Raw genomic sequence first — 20974 nt, 5'->3', positions numbered from 1 at the left:
AACTTTGAAACGGCAGCATTCAGGACTTAACTGAAAACAGTCTAACCCAGAAGGCACAAAGGCTGTGAGACAGAATCATCAAATCTGTTTTGAATTCTCAGATTCTTGATTGTCACTGAATACTTTGTAACCTGGGCAGGATGACTAACCTGCTATTTTTCTTCTGTGAAATTAAGATATCTATACTTCCTCCATACAGTAAAATATTGTGAAAATCCAAAATGCTATTAATATATTTCCTTTCATTGCTATCAGTTTTGTGGAAATGCCACAAATGGTCAATGGATGGCTGGTCAATTTGAAGTGTATGCAGCTAATGAAGCAGGGCAACAAGCAGTCTATTTTCAAATACTTCTACACAAGTGGACAGACAGTTTCAAATGCACATTGGTGAATTGGTATATCTGCAAAAGACCAAAATAATCACCCCAGCAAAACTTCCATGCCTTCTATTTCTGCAGGTCTAATATGGATCAAAACTAATAATGACAAGTTTGTGCACCTGAAAAGCCATCACTAAACACAGACCACATTAGAAACTGTATGGCCAGATTTCCTGACTTCCTAAAATCAGTATTCCTCTTCTCAAGGGCATATATGTAAGTTTTGGGAACATGTTTTAGCTTAATGAATAAAAAAGTATTTTCCCTTTATAGCTGTGTTTAAATAAAGTAATGAGGCAGAAGCTCAATAGGTACATCCTTAAATACATATATGTGCACACACACCAAGCAAAAATGTCCTTCATATTTATCTTTCCTCTTTAATCTTCATATCATTACACCGAAAAGCTGCAGTCTGCCGCTTCAAATAGACTTTGATTCATCATCTTCCCGAAGGTGTAAATCAGAGATCTTGCCTTGTGCTACAGTGTATGTCCTTGAAATTTCAGTTTCAAAAGTCCAGATCAGCTGGTGTTATGCACTGGAGTACACATTTGTCTAAAAGGTGACTAATTCAGATCACCTTCAGTATACTAGGATCTGCTAACTATACCAAAATAAAAACACAGAAACCTGGCTACTGGGATTTTGCTGAAAATCACAATCTGGTGGATCATAAATGAAGATACTCAGCTCACTAGAGATGTACCTAGAAGCCTGGCAATGGTGCTTTGATTGTTCATCAGTTAAAGAGCTCTTAACTCTTTTATGTCCAATGATTGCACTTTGTGGCAAAGTATATGTTCACAAGGTATGACTTTTTATAGTATAATCTAGAGTATAAGCAATAAACAAGGCAATAAGTAAAGTCGAAGAAAAGGAGAGCAACAACATTAAAACGAGGATGTAACTCAGAAGAGAAAATCATTACGTGGATTCCATAATAGCTCTGCCATGGGGTACAGATGTGAGAGCCCATCTTTCCTTCTGCACAGAAGCAAAAAAATCCTGGTAGTTGGAAGCAATGACATTTCATGTGGTGAGTGATTCATTTGAGGGCTCTAAATTCTCTTGATCTTTGCTTCTAAAGCTTGAGGTTTGAAACCCAAGAGCAGGTGGAATCTATAAAGACTGCTGATTGCCATTCCTTAGAACGTTTGGTAAAATAGGCTATTTTTAAAATTCAGCAAGATGGGTGGTGATTCTTCCTAAAACAAGTTGGAACAGTGAAATCCACCATTAACCTTCTCTTTGCTGCTGGAAGCTATTTTTTAGTATGGGCCAGCCCACTCTGCTTCCCAAGGTGAACCCGTGCATTTCTTACCCAGGACGGTGATGGTGGTATAACTTTCCTGTGGGGGGTCAGTGTAGAGCTGGCAGAAGTATCTCCCTTCATCAGAAATGGAGACATTTGTCAACGACACCTTGAGTTCACTGCTAGAAAAATTCAGCAACTGAAACCTGCTGTCCTTCAGGGCTGTGAAACAAAACACCGAGTTAGTGACTATGAAAAGACAATGGCAGTCTATTTTCCTTAATTTAGGGAGGAAAAAGTCAGATGGCTAAAAAGGCAGCCACAGAGTGGAAAAATTCATTAAGCCTTTCTTTACCTGTTGGGTACCATTTTGGGTTTCTGCAGTAATTGCATATAGACAACTCTACCCAAAGAAAAGCCACACACACACACACACACACACACACACACACAGGCACAATTCCAAGCACCATCAGTTTTTCAGCACTTGCTCATAATTGTTTTCAGTTTCCTATAAGAGATAGGCAAAAAAAAAAAAAAAAAAAAGGAAAGGGCATGTCCTGGGTCCTCTGACACTGGAAGCCAGCCCCTCTTAACCTTTAGGTACCAGAAATTCAGAAACTGAGGCCAACAAGCTTCTAAAAGGTCTCTAAAATCTGAGGCTTTAAAAAAAAAAAAAAAAAAAGCAGTTTCAAATTATGAAAGAGAACTAAAATTTCATTAGTAATAGTCTCAAAGTGAAATCTAAGAAAATCACTTCAAAAATTATTTCAAGTTCCTAAGCCAGAACTTGGATCCATCTTAATTTATTTGATATGATTTAAGATGGAGTTATCAAATGTGGACAACCTAGGGCCACAGAGGCCATAAACTCATCCTGCAGTTTTCTAGCTATCTTCAGCTTCACAGTTTGAAACTGATTAGACAACATGCAGGAAATCAAAGTCACCACAAAAGTAGTGTATGTGGGCTTCTTATTTATTTCAAATGTTCTCTTCTAAAGTCCTGTTAATTTGGGCAAAGGCTAGCTTAGCCTATATTTTTAAAAAATCTGGTTTAAGAGTAAGAAGCTGGCTTCTCCTTTTAACCTCTCTCATCTGTGTAAATGTTTCTTCGATTTCTCAACTCTTTCTACAAGTCATGAATGTCCTGCAATATTGGGAGGAAAGGGGACAAGTAGCCAGAAAGGGATATCCTGGATTCTGCTTTGGTCAGACACTAATACTCTCAAGTAGAATTTTCCCAAAGACTCAACTCTTGCTTTTGCCAAGCCCTGACATCCATTTGAACTATTTCTGTTACACATAATTTAATTTCTATAAATGGCTTTTATTATATTATATTTGGAAAGATTTCAGCATATGGCTACCCCCACATACGAGAGGCTATGGTGAGATCTGGTTTGTCGATGCAAGCACAGATCGCCTTAGAAACTTCAATCTTCAAACCAAACAGATTACCTTTCATAATGCTGTATTTTCCTTGCCTTACCCTATTTGAGTTGTTTGTGTCAGTTAAGTATTTGGGACTCAATTGCAATTCACCTTGAATTACTACAATCAATTCCTATTGCAAAGTAAGACTGCCTTACTTTTAAAAGGGACCATTCAAGGTTTCTATTAAGTAGAAAGATTATGATTGCCTGTCTCTTCTTCCCTCTAAAGAATTGACTCAACTTTAAGCATCTAACATTAAATTTTAAAAAAAAGGTGGCCTTAGCAATCTCTTTATCAAGACAACATGAAGGAAAAAAAAGTTGTTGGCTAATACAGTAGGGATGGAAACTTACGCCTGAAGTCCCTGAAATAAATGGTCTGCCTGTTGGGGTTCAGTAGTTGAATCACAGAGTCGTCACTCTTATTGACTTGGCAGCTGATCGTTGCGACTTCTCCCTCTATCACTGTCACGTCTTTCGTAAACAAATTCTGTCCATCACCTTAAAAAAAAGGGGAGGAAAGAAAAAAGTCAGAAAAAATCTCCATTAATTAAAATTTGGGCTCACATAATATGAGAAATAAGAAATGAGAAGTATATTAGAGCATGAACATAAGTAGCAACATTTGGTATGATGGTTCTAATACTTTTCTCTATAGTTCACAAAATGAGTCTACTAAAGTAAGGCAGACACAGGAATAAAATACAACTGAGCCTGGAACCCACACATTCAAAAGCTGTAATGCTGAGGTGTCGGCCTTCAAGACTTTGCACCGTTGATTGGTGTAAGCTGACGAGGTCTGAGGAAGGTCAGAGCGCTGGCTTTTGTCATGAGCTGAAGCTCTCACAACTGGAGGAGGGAAGATATACATGGTTGACCCTAGCTCACACACCCTTGAGCTAGGTAAGCTATCTGGTCACTGCACAGAAAACCCAAGGAGCCATTTGACAGAAGTAGGTAGGAAGGTTCAACAAATAATCTTGTCTTGTTAGTGGATGTCGACATTCCCAATGTACAGGCAGTTCATTTAGTCATTGTGTGGGAGTGAGAACTGAACTGACTATGACTCTTGGGATCTCAATAAAATCTACGGAAGGCTTACATAAGTTGAGTTTGTTAGTCCGCTCTCAAAAACTCATACCTTCAGGACTCACTCAAAGCCCCAGGCAGCCCTGAACCCATGACCCTTTCTGTAGATCACCCTCTCCAGCTGTTTAGAAAATCTCTTTCAGAACATGTCAAAAAGTCAAGGGTTTCAGATCCACGGATATATGGCTTATCTCCAGATCTGCTCTAGTTTGTTGCTTCTAAGATTAGTGACAGCAGCCAAGGCACCTCATAAATGTCCTAAATGATCCACAGCACAGGTAGGAGAAGAGGAGAGTTCAATTCAGAAGCAAAAGATGAAGCAATTGTTGAGAGTTCAATTCTGCACCCGGCATAGCAGGGGAGAAGGGAGTATATGACAATGTCCTAGGCTTCGAGAAGCTGCAAGGTGGGTAAAAACTGACATCTAAATCCTACTTACAGAACAAGAAAGAATAGTATCGGCAGTAGAAGCAATGGTCAATCAGGAAGGGGGAGAGATTGCTTTTTAGCTGTGTGATCTCAGGAAAATTATTTCAAGTTCTTAAACCAGTTTCCCATCTGCAAAATGGGGACAGTAATGAAGAGCTATCTCATAAAGCTGTTAGAAATATAAAGCACTTATCACTGTGTCTAGCTTCTCATAAAACTAAATAAACAGTAGCTGCTATCATCATCATCATCATCATAATCATCATCATCATATCATCATTGTCATTCTCTAGATGTCAAATCCAAACTTTTATTAAACCATTATTACGTGTGAGGAGTAGTGTGAATACAAGAGTAAATGCTCTCGGTTCCAGCTTTCAAGCTCTTATGTATCAACTCAATGTAGCTTATTTATTCCTTAAAAAAAAAACATTGTCACATTAAGAAACAAAGGTCAAAGATAAATACTAATCTAAAAAAAATGTAGACAGAATAAATAGAGATGCAACTAGAATAAATGGAGGATTTCCACCTGCTATCGTATTTCTGCTGAAAGATTCTTTTTTGGCAGGACACAGTGGGAAAATGTGAGAAGGGGTGTCTAAGATGGCTTTAAGCCAAATCCACCTAGAAACAGACCAGCCCCTGGCAGAGGATTAGAAGAGAGGAAACTAGAAGGATAAGGGGGAAAAAATTATTAGAGCCACAGATAAACAAAAATTCTTGGTGCTTGAGGAGCAAACCAAAATGAAACCCGACCTTGAGCTCTATGATCCAGGGAATTAACCCAGGTGTGAGGATGCAGGCCCACAGGGCCTGTAGACAATGAAAGGGTAAATTTCCCTTAGCTGGATCCAGCAGTGGAAGCTTAGGGACTGACCATGTTACAGAATAACAACAAAGAAAAAAAAATGATCAGAAAAAAAGGGGATGAGATGCTTTTAAAAAATTTTTCCCTGAGTGGGTTACTATGACAAACACAGAATTCAGAACCAAGCTGGAGGGAATAGTTTATTCCCAGATTTGAGAAAAAAACAAGAAAGGAATTCCTGCCAATCAAGCAAGCTTTTCAAGGTGGACAGGATGGCCCTGGAAAAAGTGTGGACAGAAAGGACATCATCTTTATATTCTCAGGGTAATTCAATCTAGTAAAAAAATTAAGAAAAAATTAAACTGCATGATTCAAGTGCTAGGCAAGCCTTTAAAAATGGGGACTTGCCTTCAGGAAACAGAATACAAATGGGAACCTTACTTCAGTTGTGGGAGGATTTCTTGTATCTAAAGAAAGTTTATTAGCAACACAAATAAGAATCTTCCACTTACAAAATGTACGACCTCAAAGGCATTAATCCCTTCAACAAAAACAAGGCCTCACAGACGCTAACTACTATCTTGAAGCTAATGGGACTTAAAGCCACTTGCAATTCAATTACGCACTAATAGAATAGTTCCTGTGGAAACAACCATATGCTTTAATTTTAGTTTCTTACTAGAAATCCTAAGGCTGGTATATTCTGTAAGGGACATACAGTATTCATATTAAGACTATAAAGCATTTATATAGGAGATGGAAGCAGAGAGGAGTTGACTATAACTTTACATTTTAAGCAATGAGGGTAATAAACAGAACCAGAGGCATTTCTGTGTGCTTTTTATAAAGCCTAAACATTCTTAATTATTATTTATAATTAAAGACCGTACCCTTATAATGTGTAATTACTGAGCAAATCATTCAGGTAAACTTTTCCCATCTGTAATTTTTTGCCCTTGCTGCCTTCAACAAATCCATGGTGATGTTGTCAACATTACTGTATTATTTTTTTGAAATTATTAAGACCAACCTAAAATCTAGTTTCTCAGAAAATGCCAATTTCTAGCTGTGTTAACATGGTTCTAATGCCAATGCTAAAAAATTATAAGTGATAATGAAATATTTTGCTGAAAGATATCAGAGTGCTTTGCTTGATGGTGGTGGCCCAAGGATGTCATTCTATAAAAATCACCAATAAATTATACGGGTCAGCTAGATGGCAGTTATATTAAATAGAGCTCCATACTTTGAGGCACCATAAGATGGCTGCAATGGGATAATAATGACCTATTTATTTGAGGCAAAGGAAGTGAATGACAGTGATGAAAATATGGTATGTGTGTCAGTGCTCTTAACTGCCTGAAGCCTTTATGTAAAAATAATTTCTGCTCACATCCTCAACTATTTCTTCCAAACAGAAGGGTGCACTGTGACTTGATAAATTTCCCCTTGAAATAGATATCATGACAATTAGGTTGTTATAAAATACAATTTGATGTGTAGTAGAAGTATAAAAACAGGCTACTTTGGTGCCTTTCTTAAAAACCCCATTTATAAAACATTTCTGATTTTCTCAAGCTCAATTAGTGAATATACTGTCAAGGCAGAAATAGCACATGTTCTGGGCAAAAGAAATCAAATAGGCACAATATACTGTGGCCATTAAATAACGCTATTAGCTGCAAGGTAATTTATTTTAAGGGTGGAACAACGTCTGGCATGTATAGACACCTTTGACAGCTAATTGGTATATATGGGTGAGGTTTGGGAGTGAGAATCTGGATTTCAGTTTATACCAGCAACTGTTATGTTATAGGGAGTATATTCCCCATATCTTCCAGACTCGCCCCAATTTCCAAAAATAAAACTCTGGCAATGGAGAGGCCTATTCCCTCATAAGCAAGTCTCCTGTAGCAAACTGGAAGTTGCTAGGCCATTTATCACAATCAAGAGAGAGATTATTATCTAAAAAAAGGTAAAATTATTTTAATGATTAGCAATGACCATTACTGCTGAGTTGGAGTAGGGGTAGGGGTGCAGTTGGCATATAAATCCCCTATTAATTCAATCTTAAATTAACATAGCTCATGGATTCTCTCCTAAAACCTCATTTTGTTATCAACTCCATTTAGATGGCATTGCATAAACTGGAGTCTATTCAAACAACAACATGCCCTCCCTTAAGGAGGTGATGGGGAACATCTTAAAAGCAAGAATTGGAAACAGTCAATGGGGAGGAGAGCAGTTATCCGGTGCTGAGCGCTGTGCTCACAGCTGCATTACATACTTTCTCCTTTTAAACTCTTGGAAATTTTAATAACCCCACTTTAAAGACGAAAAACCCAAGACTCAGAGAGATTTGAATAAGTTGCCTGATACAATTCAGCTAAGGGGCTAGCTGGTGTTTGAACTCAGTTCTGCCAGGTTCTCCCGCCATAAAGCTTGTCCTTTTTACCAGCCAACATCAGGATTGGGTGCCAAGGTTCTACTGGCTCTGCCTTGGAAAATTTACTTGTTTTTAAAGAGGGTTATTTCCCTATGAGCAACTTCTGATTTTTTTTATTTCCATAATTTATCCAGAACACAATTACACACTTCAAGATGAGAGAGGAACTGTCCTGAATGTAAAACACCTTGTTTACTACTGCTTCCTTCTTTCAGTGCTCAGCACACTCTGCCCCCAGAGAAAGCCTTTATTACCAGGGCACGGCGGGCATTTGCCAGCACTGAGAGCTCTCGCCCCCGCTGCCTGGCTGCTAATAAATAAAGCACTTCATTTACACCAGGGGAGTCTCTCCAGTCAAGTCCATAATAAAAGGACAAGTCATAGTTAAAACAGAATTCAGTTTATGCTATGGCAACTATGTAAACTCTTACTGACACCACGGAGCACCCGTGACACTAAACTAGGAAGACAGTTTGCCCAGAGAAAGCAAATAATGTTCCTGACCTGCTCCTTCAGTAGCAAAGTCACGTCAGAGAAACTTTCTCCCCCTTCCTCTGCTCTATGGAAGACGGAACCTAACATTAAATCAGCACAGTGTGGTCTAAACAGGAAGGACTCAAACCCAAAATACAGATGGCTAAAAAAGGAAAAATCATCCTGCTTTTGATCAGTGTAGTTAGTACTTTAAAAAATTCCACTATAGTTCTTGAAATTTACTCAAATGAAAGTCTCAGGGGTTTTTGTTCTTACCAAGAGACATCTAGGTTTGAAATTTTCAAAGAAGCAAAACACTTGCATGCTTTCGGAGGCCTTATTTTCAATTGGTAAATGAGCCCTCTCTGACTTGAAGCTTCCACTGGCTTGATGCCCAAGTTCGCTTCTGTTGGATCCTATTTTTATAAGCGTGTTCAGGATGTGCCCAACTTGGAAGAACAGTGTCTACCCCTACCTGAATAAAACCATCATCACCAGAAGATGCACCAAAATTCCTGCTACAGAGAGTTAGTACAGTCGAGAACACTTCAGACAAAGAAATAAAAAATTAAGATCCTGTTGAAACCCAGAGGGAAAAATCTTTCTAACTGCATATGTTCATCCAAGTCAACGTAAACACAGTGTGCACTGCAAATCATTAACAAAGCCATTAAGATTTGATTTCTATCTAAGCAATTATTGTCAGCATATTTTGTACATTTCCTTTAAAAGACTCAATCCTATCTTTCAATTCATTAATCTGTTCCCTACATTTACAGAGTTTTATATCAAATCAGAAACCTATTTGAATTAATAAGAATTACAGGAAAAGTAATTTGAAAATAAATTATTTGAAGTTCAAGCCAGAAAGCTTTTGATGAAAGAATTCAGTCCCATTTAAACATTACAGTAACATTTTTCAGTCGCCAATGTCTTGATGAAAGACAGTGAGAACCAGTGTCCAAAAAGAGGAGTCCATCAACTGTGGATTAAGGTTAAGGGCAAGACCTTCTCAACACAAATACAATTTTTTATTTCAGAGAGAGGCAATACTTAAACCTTCATGAATACTTGAATATTTATTTAAAAATCAAAAGCAATCAATCTGTCTGTTGTTTACAAAGCTTGTTAACCTTTTTGATCCTCATCCATGTTTTGCTATCCCAAACTGTAAAGTTGAAATGTTGATTGTCTGATCCAAGGATTGTCTCTTTAATGTCCAAAATAACTACAAATATGTACCATACAGATCATAAATGTAGAGACAAAAGAAGCATAACCAAATAAACAAATAACTGAGTGGACAAGAACATATGACATCGACCCAAACATTTCATTTATGCCACCTTCTTCTTTATAGAACACTTTTGGAATCAAAGATCAATAGAACAGCAAGGAACAGAGATCAACTCTCACTTTATAGATGACGACTCTGAAGCCCAGCAAGGAGAAATGTCTAAAATCATATGGTAGGCATGAAACACCTGCCAAGAGCAGAGATCAGACCTCTGCTTGAGTCATTAAGCTATTTCTGTTCTTGGCTATTTCTAAGTAACATGTATCGATCTGCTTTTAATTACAAAAAGCAATATATGCTCAAGGTTTTGTTGCTGTTGTTATTTTGAAAGTTTTGTTTTTACAGTATGTGTTAATACTGTATCCTATGTCATAGAGATGGTCAGGATCCTGTAAAAATCTCCTGTGAAATAATTACTGCTGTATCGCTTGAGTTTATGGCAGGAAAACATATTGAGTTTAATCTAATCTCCTTTAATAATCAGTAAAAGGTGAGGCAAATTTTTGAACGGCGAGTTAAAGAGTAATCGTCTTCAGAGCTGGTTTTTTCTTCAATTAAAATTGTTGATTTCCCCTGAATACAAAACAAAAAAATATCATCTGACACAACATTAAGCTATTCATGAATATTCTGTATACACATTCTTGTTTAGTTGACTAATGGCAAATTAACGTTCTCTATTTTAGCTTAAACACATAGTATAGGTATGTTTGATTAGCATTGAATTCCAAAAGCTGATTACTATGCATGCTTTGATTATGTAATTACATAATAGAGTATAATGGCTCCTTTGGAGTCATTATGATCTATATGGCAAATATGTTTCAGTTTTGCTATAGTTTAAATACACGTTGAGATGACAGCTCATAACAAGGTTCCACTTTTCAGTCTTATCAGCTAAATGGGCATTTTCCCATTCATTCTAACATCTCCTTGACACCAATTAAGGCCTATTGTGTCAAGCTGCATACAATTTTGAGAAATTCCCTTTGTTTTCTTGGCATTCAAAAAGGACATTAATTTTAAAAGCTGTATTAAGCAAAAGGCCTTGCTTAAAAAAAAAAGGCTGAAATTCCATCCTTCATCCACACTTTGAAAGGTCTGCAGGGAATCACATTTAGTTCATTAATCACTGTTCAGACAACCACAAGGGGGTTAAAGATGGAATTTCACCTTTAACTCCAAAATGCATATGAAGAGAGAGTAGCCAAGAATACTGATGCTTGCGGTGGTGGCTCACCACAATGTACTCAGCTCAGGGTCTAACTGAACATCAACCACACCAGTGACACAAAGGCCCAGTTCTGCAAATCTCTTTTCTTCCACTATCCCTTATATTTTGAAGTTCCTTGGAGCGGGGAGAGGCAGCTATGCAATAGCACAGCAAGATTTCTCCTTCACAGTCCCCAAACTGAGTTTTTCATAGATCTAAGGCCAACAAATCTTACCCAGTGAATAGATTTTTGATAATTCCATCCTGACCTTACAAACTGGAAAATAGTCTGGCTTTAAAATAGGAAAAAAAAAGTTATTGTAAGGAATTATGTAAAGTTTTTCTTGTCCCCATGAAATTCTTTAATCTCAGTTGCAAGAAAAGTTATTTCTGCTTTTCTCTCCCAAGAGAATGATCTTATATTCCATGCCAAACCAAAGGTGACCAGAGTCTTAACTTAAAAGACGAATAAGAACCAAGCTATTTTTACCTTTGTGGCTATGGGTTTTCAGAAGACTGAAGAACTGAGGTCAAACACAGTCCAACTTGTATTTACATACAGGATGGGCATCTCTTTTATGAAAGGAAACATTGATTAGATGTGTAAAAACTGTTTTCAAGGACAACTGTAACAAAAGGAAGTAGTTACAGCATCTGCACTTGTGCTATTTCAATTTCAACCATCACATTAGCTGTCTTCCCTTTAAAAGACTCTAGGCTCAATAGGACTTTTTAATCAGGGCCCACACCACTAAAAGGGCCAAGCAATTATGACTCTTAAGGTCTGAGCTGCCTGATCCTGACAAGGAGGGGGTGTAAGCCACCCTACAGAATGTTTATGTGCAATGATACCCATCCACTAAACCTGAAGATCTGAATTAGCTTTTCCATTAAAATTCACTCATCAAAGAAGCTATTGGCAGTAAAAGAAACAGGAATATAAAAATAAACTGTAAAATAATGATCACTGAATCCTTTTGCTCTTCTCTCTGAAAGGTGAAAGCTCCAGACTTGTTCCATCCTCTCTTTCCCTTTCATGGCTGGACAGGTAGCATGGTCTTTTTGTTCATTGATAAGATAGCATGTTTTATTTTTCTGAAGAGAATATTGCCTAACCCTGAAGAAAAACTCACTCCAGTGGACAGGCTTTATAAAAATTAAAAAGAGAGAAAAATAGAGCCCCCAAAGTAAAAAAAAGCCCCTGTTTTATTTGCTTTTGAGATGACATTGAAGTCACCTTGTGGAAGAGTCATGTTAAGCCTGCTAAATCTGCTTAGAGGCTCTTGGGAGAAAGGGGCTCTTTAAAAAAATATTAATTAAAAAATAACCACAGTCATCCAACTTGGACTTTGGAGAAGAACAATCTGAAGACAGAGGCTTCTTATAAAACTAATTGTGTTGGCAAAGCAAGTAGTTTCTTCTCAATGGATTTGATTCTGTGATGCTCGTTTATGGCAAAAAGAGAATAAAAGAACAGTTTCAGATTGAGCTGCTTCAGTACAATTCAAAGCTGGCTGGTATTCCAGCTTTTCAAAAAGATATTAAATTCCTTTTAGACAAAATGGAGTTGTGCTGAAGGCCAACTGTTGATCTTCTGCATCAACCACTTTGCTAATGAACTGATAATATGATATTATATTCTCTGAGATATACTAAATGACTGCTTTGCAGAGTGGAAACAGGTTGTATAAAATCCTGCTGCCCATGAGCATGGACTATTGGGAAGAAAATCACATTCTGAAAGGGATGAATTGTGTAGTTGGTAGTAACAGCTGATGAAGCATAAACTCTCACACCATCCACTGTGGTGATCATGGGCGCTAAACTCAGCTGAATTCTGAAATGATGGGAACTATATGCATTTCTAAAACCACACCCTATTTACAACTAAAACCAAGGGTTTACATATCTAAAACTCAAAATACATGTTAAGGTACTTAAAAATCACAAACAAAGACACAAGTAGTAGGTTTTAATATTCCTACAAAGATTTAAGGAGACCTTCGCAGATTTTCCCTCTTGCCCCGGAAGAGAACTCAGTGGCCCAAATAATTATATATACTGCAGCAGCCTCAGCTGAGTTCTCCCTCTGTAAAAAAACATAATGCTGCCTTTTGCTAACCAAATGAAGAGAAAAATTTAGGATTTCAAAGTCATAGGGATGGCTGATCTGCTGTGGTCTCTTCTACTGAACTGATGGTTCTCAATTCCCACAAGCTGTAAGCCTATCAGGGGCACGAACGGTTCACAATACTTGCCAATACTAGTTATTCCTCTACAAAATTCTTTAAATTGAATTTCTGTAGAACTCCAACCTCAAGTCTCAATGGAGATAGCACATGTATTTCCCTTACTTTTTTATACCTTGCTATTAAGCACCCAATTTAATATCATTTTTTTCCTTTGATAAGAGGTACCATGATTAAATTTGGGTCATTTTTTATCTCACTATAAGCTGGAGCTTTTTCCTTTACATTTGCCTCCAGGGTATTAAAAGATTAACAATTAATGTAAGGATATTTAAAATCACAAGGCTATAACATGTAACAATAATTACTACGCACACAGAAGAAAAGGAAAGTGACTGCTATTCTCTACGTCTGGAGGCAAGAAAAACAAATTATTTATTTTCCGATGTGCTTAGTACTATTAATTTTTTAATATCAAGAAAACTCCCACTATTACCTAGAGGGGGGGCATTATTTAAATTGTCTACACAATAACAACTAATATATATTTTAAATGTTTTCTATGTTCCAGGCACTATGCTTCATTTTTTTTACATTATCTCATTTAAACCTCACAACAATCCTACGTGGTTCAATCTTATTATCATCCCCAATATATACAAGGCAACAAAGATTTAGATAGGTGAAATAAGCGGCTAAAGCCAAAATCTGAACCTATGTCTGTTTAAATCTTGTGCTATTAACTATTATGCTATTAATGAGGTAGCTGAAAAGACATTAAGCTTTATGATGCTAAAAGAACAAAGGGAAACTAAGGGAAGTATCTACACCTTCTCATTGCTATGACTCAGGAATAAAACCAAAGTAATATAGAAAGAAACCTGAAGCCAAACAGCCCATCTATCTGCAATCAGTATGCTCCAATACAAGCACTGATAAAATCAGCTCTATAACCAGAGCCCAAATATCAGGTCTTTTGTATTTGGAGAAGAGAAGTCTGTTCTGCTGAAATGATCCAGACTCGAAAGCAGTTCCACTCCAACTTCAGGCATTTACCTGCTTCAAGGGCATTCATTAGTATTGACAGTCTATGTGACTGAAATTTGGCCGTAATAGCAGTCTCTCTCTACATCTCCTCGTTCACTTTTCCTGCCAACAAGAGACACTGAAAACCTTCCAAATTTAAAGCTTAGAGCGACAGGACAAGCAAGTAAGGATATCAGTTGGAACACATCAGATATGGACTCAGAGTGAATGTCAGCTTCAACTGACATTACTACAGAAACAGAAAATGGGGAAATGGGAGGGGAGAGAAGTTTCATATTCTCATTCTAGAGAGTATTCCGAGTGTGTGTAATGTGGTTTGTTCAAGAAACAGCTGTAAATCCACGATAATCATCGTGCTGAATAATGCCGCAACATTCAACTTACATCTCTTAGGAGGAAGCCAAGCAGCTTTGGACTATTATATGAAACAACAATTTTTTAGCTGGAAAATTGGGTTCCGTGACTAAGGCTCTTATTGGTGAGTTATTCACTGTATCATCTGTCAATCATAAAAGCAAGTGGTGGTTTTTTCTTAACCTCTGGGCTCTGGAATTGCTGGTACCAGCTGAGTCTGGGAAGTAACATATTAGAGTTAGAAAGCTCTGTTAAGCCAGAGTTTGATGAAGAGGATGCATAAGGAGAAAAGGCAGTGGCCCAGGGAGATTCCACATTCTACTCTCATGCTTGCTGATTGCCCAGTGCAGAGCCTATGTCAGTCAGATATGCACAGTAACTAACCAAATTGGTGCCATTATAAAAATAACTTGATTAGTATAGTCCAAGTGTGGGCTGCTGATTAATCATCATTGAAATTAGAGATAAGTGATAAAGACATTGCTCCTGATTTGTTTTTCACTAGTAAGGGGGTAGCAAAGGAGAAATGAGATCATCAGACTTGAGAAATAGGAGTCTCTACTGTGGTTCTGAGCGTCCAAGTGCTGAAACTCTGAATCTGTGTCTACATTTTAAAATGGGTGAAAGGTGTCTCTCCTGGGCTTATTAGGAGACTCAAGGGATAAAATGCATAACAGTATTGTTAAGTTCCAAAAATGCAAAATAAAGAATAATAATCTTCTCCATATTCTTCTCCAGCTTCTGTCTATACTACTAAGACCTTCTTACAATCTTCCATAATCTGCTGAAAAATTTTTTTAGAGGTTTAGGTGTCAGTAATTTTATTCCAAAGCTAACTGAAAAGCAAAGAGTAAATTAAAACATCTTCATCAAACATTTATGTTAAATAACAAATTAAATCACTCTGTGTGTGTGTGTGTGTGTGTGTGTGTGTGTAAAACATAAGGCAAATCACAGAACTGGATATTATTTCCTGGGTTCCCTCCCTTTCTGTACAAGTTCATAATTAGTTCAAGAGAGAAATCTCCACTTCTCAAGGTATACAGGGTGACCAGAGACAGGTTGATAGTATAACACACCATCTTCTTTGGAAAATCCCAACAATCAACATTTCAGCTATCTGGAATCCTGAGGGAATATGATCCACAGAAGTCAGCTTTCCATATAATTGAATCTCTCTCTAAATGCCAAAATTGAAACTCAACAAAATGAAAAATTATGTAATGCTTGCTAACTCCCCCATATTCTTCATCCTATTCTTCAATACAGGAAGAACCCCATGAATTAGTGAAATATGTAGGAATGTTTGGCCCTTCTCTAACCAACCTTGGCCTGTTAGGATTGTATATGTCCTCTGCTGCTTCCTCCCAATACTGGCTGCCACTTTTCACAGATAACTCCTTCCTTTATTACTGAGTGCAAGAGCTCTGAGAAAGCTACGGAATGTTGAGACCTTTCCTGCTTACTAATGAGTTCCTGGGTGTGTCTAGGATGTTTGAGGTCTCTAGAAATCTAACCTTCACTAAGTGGTGTGCTTCTGTGGCATGAGGGGGTGTAATTTCTCCCTTCCATTTGACACTGAAGAAAAGTGCACAGATAAAATTTAATAATAATATTTGATTTAGCTTGACAATTATACTCTGACACTAATAGGTATTCTTAGGTAAAAATATATCCTTGAATGTAGGAAGCAAATCAATACATAATTGGTGACTGACACTAGTTTGCTATTGACATTAATTTCTTATTTTATTACTTGATCAAGCCCACCTATTACTAAACTATTTATAAAAGCAGCAAAACTGGCCAGGGAGGAATTCCTGCTGGTCCTGCAGATTGAGCTCAAAGCCACTGGCTTTCTCTAGGACAACTGCCCAGTTGTCTGGACTTCTACCACACAGAGAGTCTATCTGTCTCAGTGCTTGCATGCTGACTGTTCTGGGATCACTTGTTTATAGAGTTGCTTCCTTCATTTGATTTTGATCTGGTATCCTAGTTATTAGCTGGACCTTGGGCAAGTAACTTAATCTCTCTATGCTGCAAGTTTCTTATAAAATGGGTATAAAAATACCTCCCTTAGGATCTAGGTTATTTTGAGTACCAAATTGTTCTCATTTGGTGGGTTGGAGCCAGATCCATATATTCTTGTACAGTAGGCAGTCTAGCACAAGAGTTTCATGCCCAAAACATTATTATTTTAATTATTTTTACCACTAACTTACGCCTTTTTGTATTGCTGAAGCATAGCATAGTGTCAGCTTGTGGGCAACTGTTCAATCAATGTTTATTGAATGAAGTTACTAAATAAAAGCCTATTTTTGACCTTCACAGGCCCTAGGCACTCTCATTTTTGGAGATAACTAGTCTATATAACAGAAAATATTAAATATACCATAGTAAATATAACTTTGAATTTAAAATTTTTAAGTATTTAATTATTTTGATTTTGAGATTATTTGCGATAGTATTTTATTTGAAGTCAATAATTTTCTTTTCCACATTGCAAAGGTTATCTACAAGGCTCTTGAAAAGAAATAGGCCCTAGTATTGTGCCTACAGTGCTCCATGGAGAAAACAGCCCTGCTTCCAGAAGTTCCTAAAGCTTCAAGAGAGACAGACACACTCGTGTGCACACACAACGACAACACAATGTGATAATACTCATATAAGTTATAGGTTACTAATGTGGCTCTAGAAACTGTGAAGGATGGAGGACCCACTCACTGGGTCTACACAGGGGAAAAGAAAGGATAGTTTGAGAGGATCATGATTTATTTAGAACAACATGAAGAGTACAGTGTGCCCTGAAGAAAGAAAGAAAAGGATGCTTTCTAGAAAGGTCAGTGGGGCCAGATATTGAAGGACATTATATGCCAGGCTAGGGAATTTGCACTTTATCTTGTAATTAATAGGGAGCCATTAAGTGATTGTAATCCAGGGAGTGATATGATCACATCTGTATTTTGAAAGATAACTTTTATGTGGAGAGGGAGGAGGGACTAGAGGCAGTTAGATCAGTTAAGTGACTTCAGTCACACACTAAGTACTTAGGAGCTGATAAGAGCCAGGTGAAGGGATATGGAGAAGAAAGAGCAGAGATCAGGACTAAAGAAAAGAAAGTGAGGAGGAGTCAAGAATACTTCTAGGTTAAGCACATGGGTTTTGCCATTGGTTTTCAACTCAGCAAAAGGGAGAACTCAGTGTTCCTCAGTAACCTCTACTCGACTCTAGTTAATATTTAGTGGCCTTCTAAGGAAAGTCCAGCAAAGAGTTCACTTTAAAAAGAAGCTAGAAGGCAAAGGACACACACATTCTCATAGCCTCTATTGTTCACTACATCCCTTTGTACCGAAATATAATCAGAAAATCTGGTGCCCCAACCCCCCCACTCTCAGTTTTACTTACTTAGTGTGGTTGACCAGCAGTTTTGACAATATCTAGGAGACTGTTAAAAATGTAGAATCTCAAACTCACAGCAAATTTACTGAGTCAGAATCTGCCTTTTAACAAGAGACTCAGATAATTCCTATCAACATTGAAGTTTGAAGAGTTCTGACCTACAGTAGGTTAACTCTCATCAGTCCTTATACAGGTATCACAATCTTAACTGGAGACTAATGGCTTAACCAGGGAAGATCTTAGAAAGTGGTCTGTTCCTAAGCAACTTGTTTTAAGGAAACTGGTGACTCTTGGGAAGTTGTGGGACAGAAAGTTCATGAATCCCCACTACCAGATTGAGGTCAGTTTCCAGGAAAAAACATTTTAAAAGGGACTTTCAAAAATTCACATTTGCATGAAAGATAAATTGGTACGGATCATTCATAAAACCAGTAGGAACTAGAATCTAGCATACATCCTCAAGTTCTGCACAACAACCATTGCACAAATGAAAAATCCTCTCCCAAAGCAGCTAGCTGACTGTGACCAAAGCAAATAGATTATTCTGCATTTAGCTGCAAAAAACAACTACTTCTAGCCAGTGCTGTCACACTTAGTGGGGTTTGTCAGTTCACATGCTGTAGTACCCTAGTTAAATTTTTGCTTATTTGGTTTTACTGTGTGTTTTGTGTTTGTAAGCGTTAAGCCAGCGAAGACAAAAACAACCGATCAGGAAATAAAGCAAGTGGTCCAAAATGAAAACCAAAAAGAGGCTGCTGAGGTTTGTTACAAAAGTGATGAAATTCAACTATATGATTTGCAGAGAGGAAAAAAAATAAAAGCTATCCTACCTATGACAATAGGCCTTTTCACCCTGTTTAGTAGATAAAATTTGCCACAAAAATAGAGGTAATGGCATAAACAGAAGTATAAGAGAAATAAGATTCTTAGGCTAGAGATAGCAAGAACCAGGCTTCTATAGAGCCTTATAGAATGCTCAGGGGAAGAGTAGGTAAATAATGGTTTCACTTTCTTCACCCACCCCTTAATGAACATCCATGGATCAGCCTAGATCTCCAGCTTGTTCTCAGCTGCTGGAATGACTGTGCCTTGCCATTGGGATGCAGGTTAATAGCATCCTTAGTAGCTGCTCACAGGAGAGAAAAAAGCACTTCATTGAAAGCAAAGAATTCAACTCAGAGTAGGAATCTCAGTTTGAGGAGATCTTTTCTATTGCTCTGAAGCTTCATTAACCTAGAACTTCAACTCCTATGTAAGTTTCCTAATAAACTTTTTTGGGGGATGGGAGAAGGGGAATAGCAAAATGGTCATTACCATGTTCTAGTTTCTGATCTTCCTGTTCTTTAACACACAGCAATTGCAACTGGTTTGCACTTCATTTCTCTAACAAATTTGCTCTTGTATGAAAGCTTTCAGTGTTTTTTTTTTTTTTTTCTTCTTCTTTTTACCACTGGTGCACCCAGATGCTTTTACTGCAATGGAAGCAGATCTCTGAACAGTTTTCTGCTGGGTTACTAAAGTGCAGTTTTAGAGAGAATAATGTTCTGAATTTTGGTCTCTTAAAAAAGTCGTTAGGTTTATAGGCAGTCATGCTTGTCACATTTAGAGCATGAATTACGTACTTCATGGAAACACAGTTAAACCCCCACAGTTGTGCACAGCCATAATTTCTGCTGAAAAAGCACCAACAATTGAGGAACTTTATTACTACTACTTTTCATGTATAAGATGCCAAAAATCAACACTTCCAACATTATAAGGTAGATTTTCTTTTTTAAAAAAAAAGTTTCTCCTTTTTTCTTTTTTAAATAAAGCAAAAGGAAAAAAGAAAACCCCTAATGGGCTACTTGCTGTTCTATTCGCTTTTTAGATTTGTCAATTTTTGAGTGACTGCCAGCACCAGGGACTCTTTGTAGCACCTTGTACTTGGGATATAATAAAAACATGAAATGATTAAAAATACTGTGAGTGTAACCGCAGAAGGGACTATATATTCTGGGCCCCAAGGAAGGCCGTTTCTTTGCAGAATCAGACAGACTCCATTTATGTTATTAAATTGTAGCACTGTTCACTGTCCGGGCTGGAAGCTTCCCGACATGTCAAAAAGCACTAAATATGTCCAAAGCATACATTAGAAACTTAACCTTTAGAATGCTGGTATCCCCTAGCCATGGAAACCAGAGGAGCATGGGAACTGGCATATTTAGTTCTATGACATTGTTCACAGGTCAAAAATGTTTATTGGTCAAAGAATGTTTACTTTTACCACTAATTTGACACGACTCATTTGATTCACAAGTGAATAAAAAAATAGGAGGAATTTAGGGAGGGCCTGGACACAGAATAAATTATTAGTATAACAGGCAGGACTGAATAGTAGGGATAATAAAGCCACCAATAAAATGCTGCTTCTTTGAACACTAGCTCTGTGTCAGGTATCAGGCTGTTATTTTGCACACATTTGTATTCTCAAACTGCTGTATGCAATATCACCTGGACAGCTTGTTTTCTGAGCCCCACCTCAGGGTTTCTAATTCAGCAGGTTGGGGGTGGGCAATAATCTGCACTTCTAGTGAGTTCCCAGGTGATATTGCTGATGTAGGAACCATACTCTGAGAATTGGCAAACATGATCTCATTGAATTCTTCACCATCTATTGAAGTTTTCTCATGTCTATTTTATAGATGAGGAAACTGAGGCTTTGAGGGCATTCTACCACTTACAAGTCATATAAATTCAGGTAAGTTATTTAACTTCTTTAGGACTCTGGAAGGATGACCATTCTCATTAGGTCTTTTCTCATAGCCATATCTCATCCTTTCCATGTAAACGTGACTTTAATCCGAATGTTAATCCATGTCCCTTTTTTTTTTCTACTGCACATTACTAGTACCATATCAGCGCAGATTTATGATCTGCCAGCAGTGTTGTGATTAGATGTCATCCCTGTCTTTCTATTACTCCGATATTGATAGATAAAATTCTGTGGTGATGCATTGCCTGCCCTTTCAAAGGTTACTGCCAGCAGATGCTAGGAATCAATACAGTTCTTATCTGTCACAAACCACAAGAAAAGCATGGTAAACAAGGCTCAATGAAAGGCCTGTGAACAGGTCAAAGTGAGAACTCCAAGATGCACTGTGTCACCAGTTT

The 20974-nt window shown here is 37.5% G+C and overlaps 1 protein-coding gene across 8 annotated transcripts in view; it reads right to left on the bottom strand.

The window, feature by feature from the left end:
- Positions 1–20974, bottom strand: part of Cadm1 (cell adhesion molecule 1) — a 314576-nt gene that overhangs the window by 60345 nt on the left and 233257 nt on the right. For all 8 annotated transcript variants that reach the window (XM_046438620.2, XM_058577099.1, XM_046438621.2 and 5 more), the window contains exons 2-3: positions 3428–3574; positions 1708–1860 (exon numbers count right to left, since the gene is read on the bottom strand). In XM_046438620.2, coding sequence (XP_046294576.1) covers positions 1708–1860; positions 3428–3574 — 300 coding nt within the window. The remainder of the gene's footprint in view (positions 1–1707; positions 1861–3427; positions 3575–20974) is intronic.

This window comes from Marmota monax, unplaced genomic scaffold (assembly GCF_021218885.2).
Source record: "Marmota monax isolate L192 unplaced genomic scaffold, Marmota_monax_Labrador192_F-V1.1 WCK01_AAM20220418_F8-fsc00081, whole genome shotgun sequence".
NCBI classification, from domain to species: domain Eukaryota; kingdom Metazoa; phylum Chordata; class Mammalia; order Rodentia; family Sciuridae; genus Marmota; species Marmota monax.
This window is presented reverse-complemented; position numbering and strand designations above follow the sequence as displayed.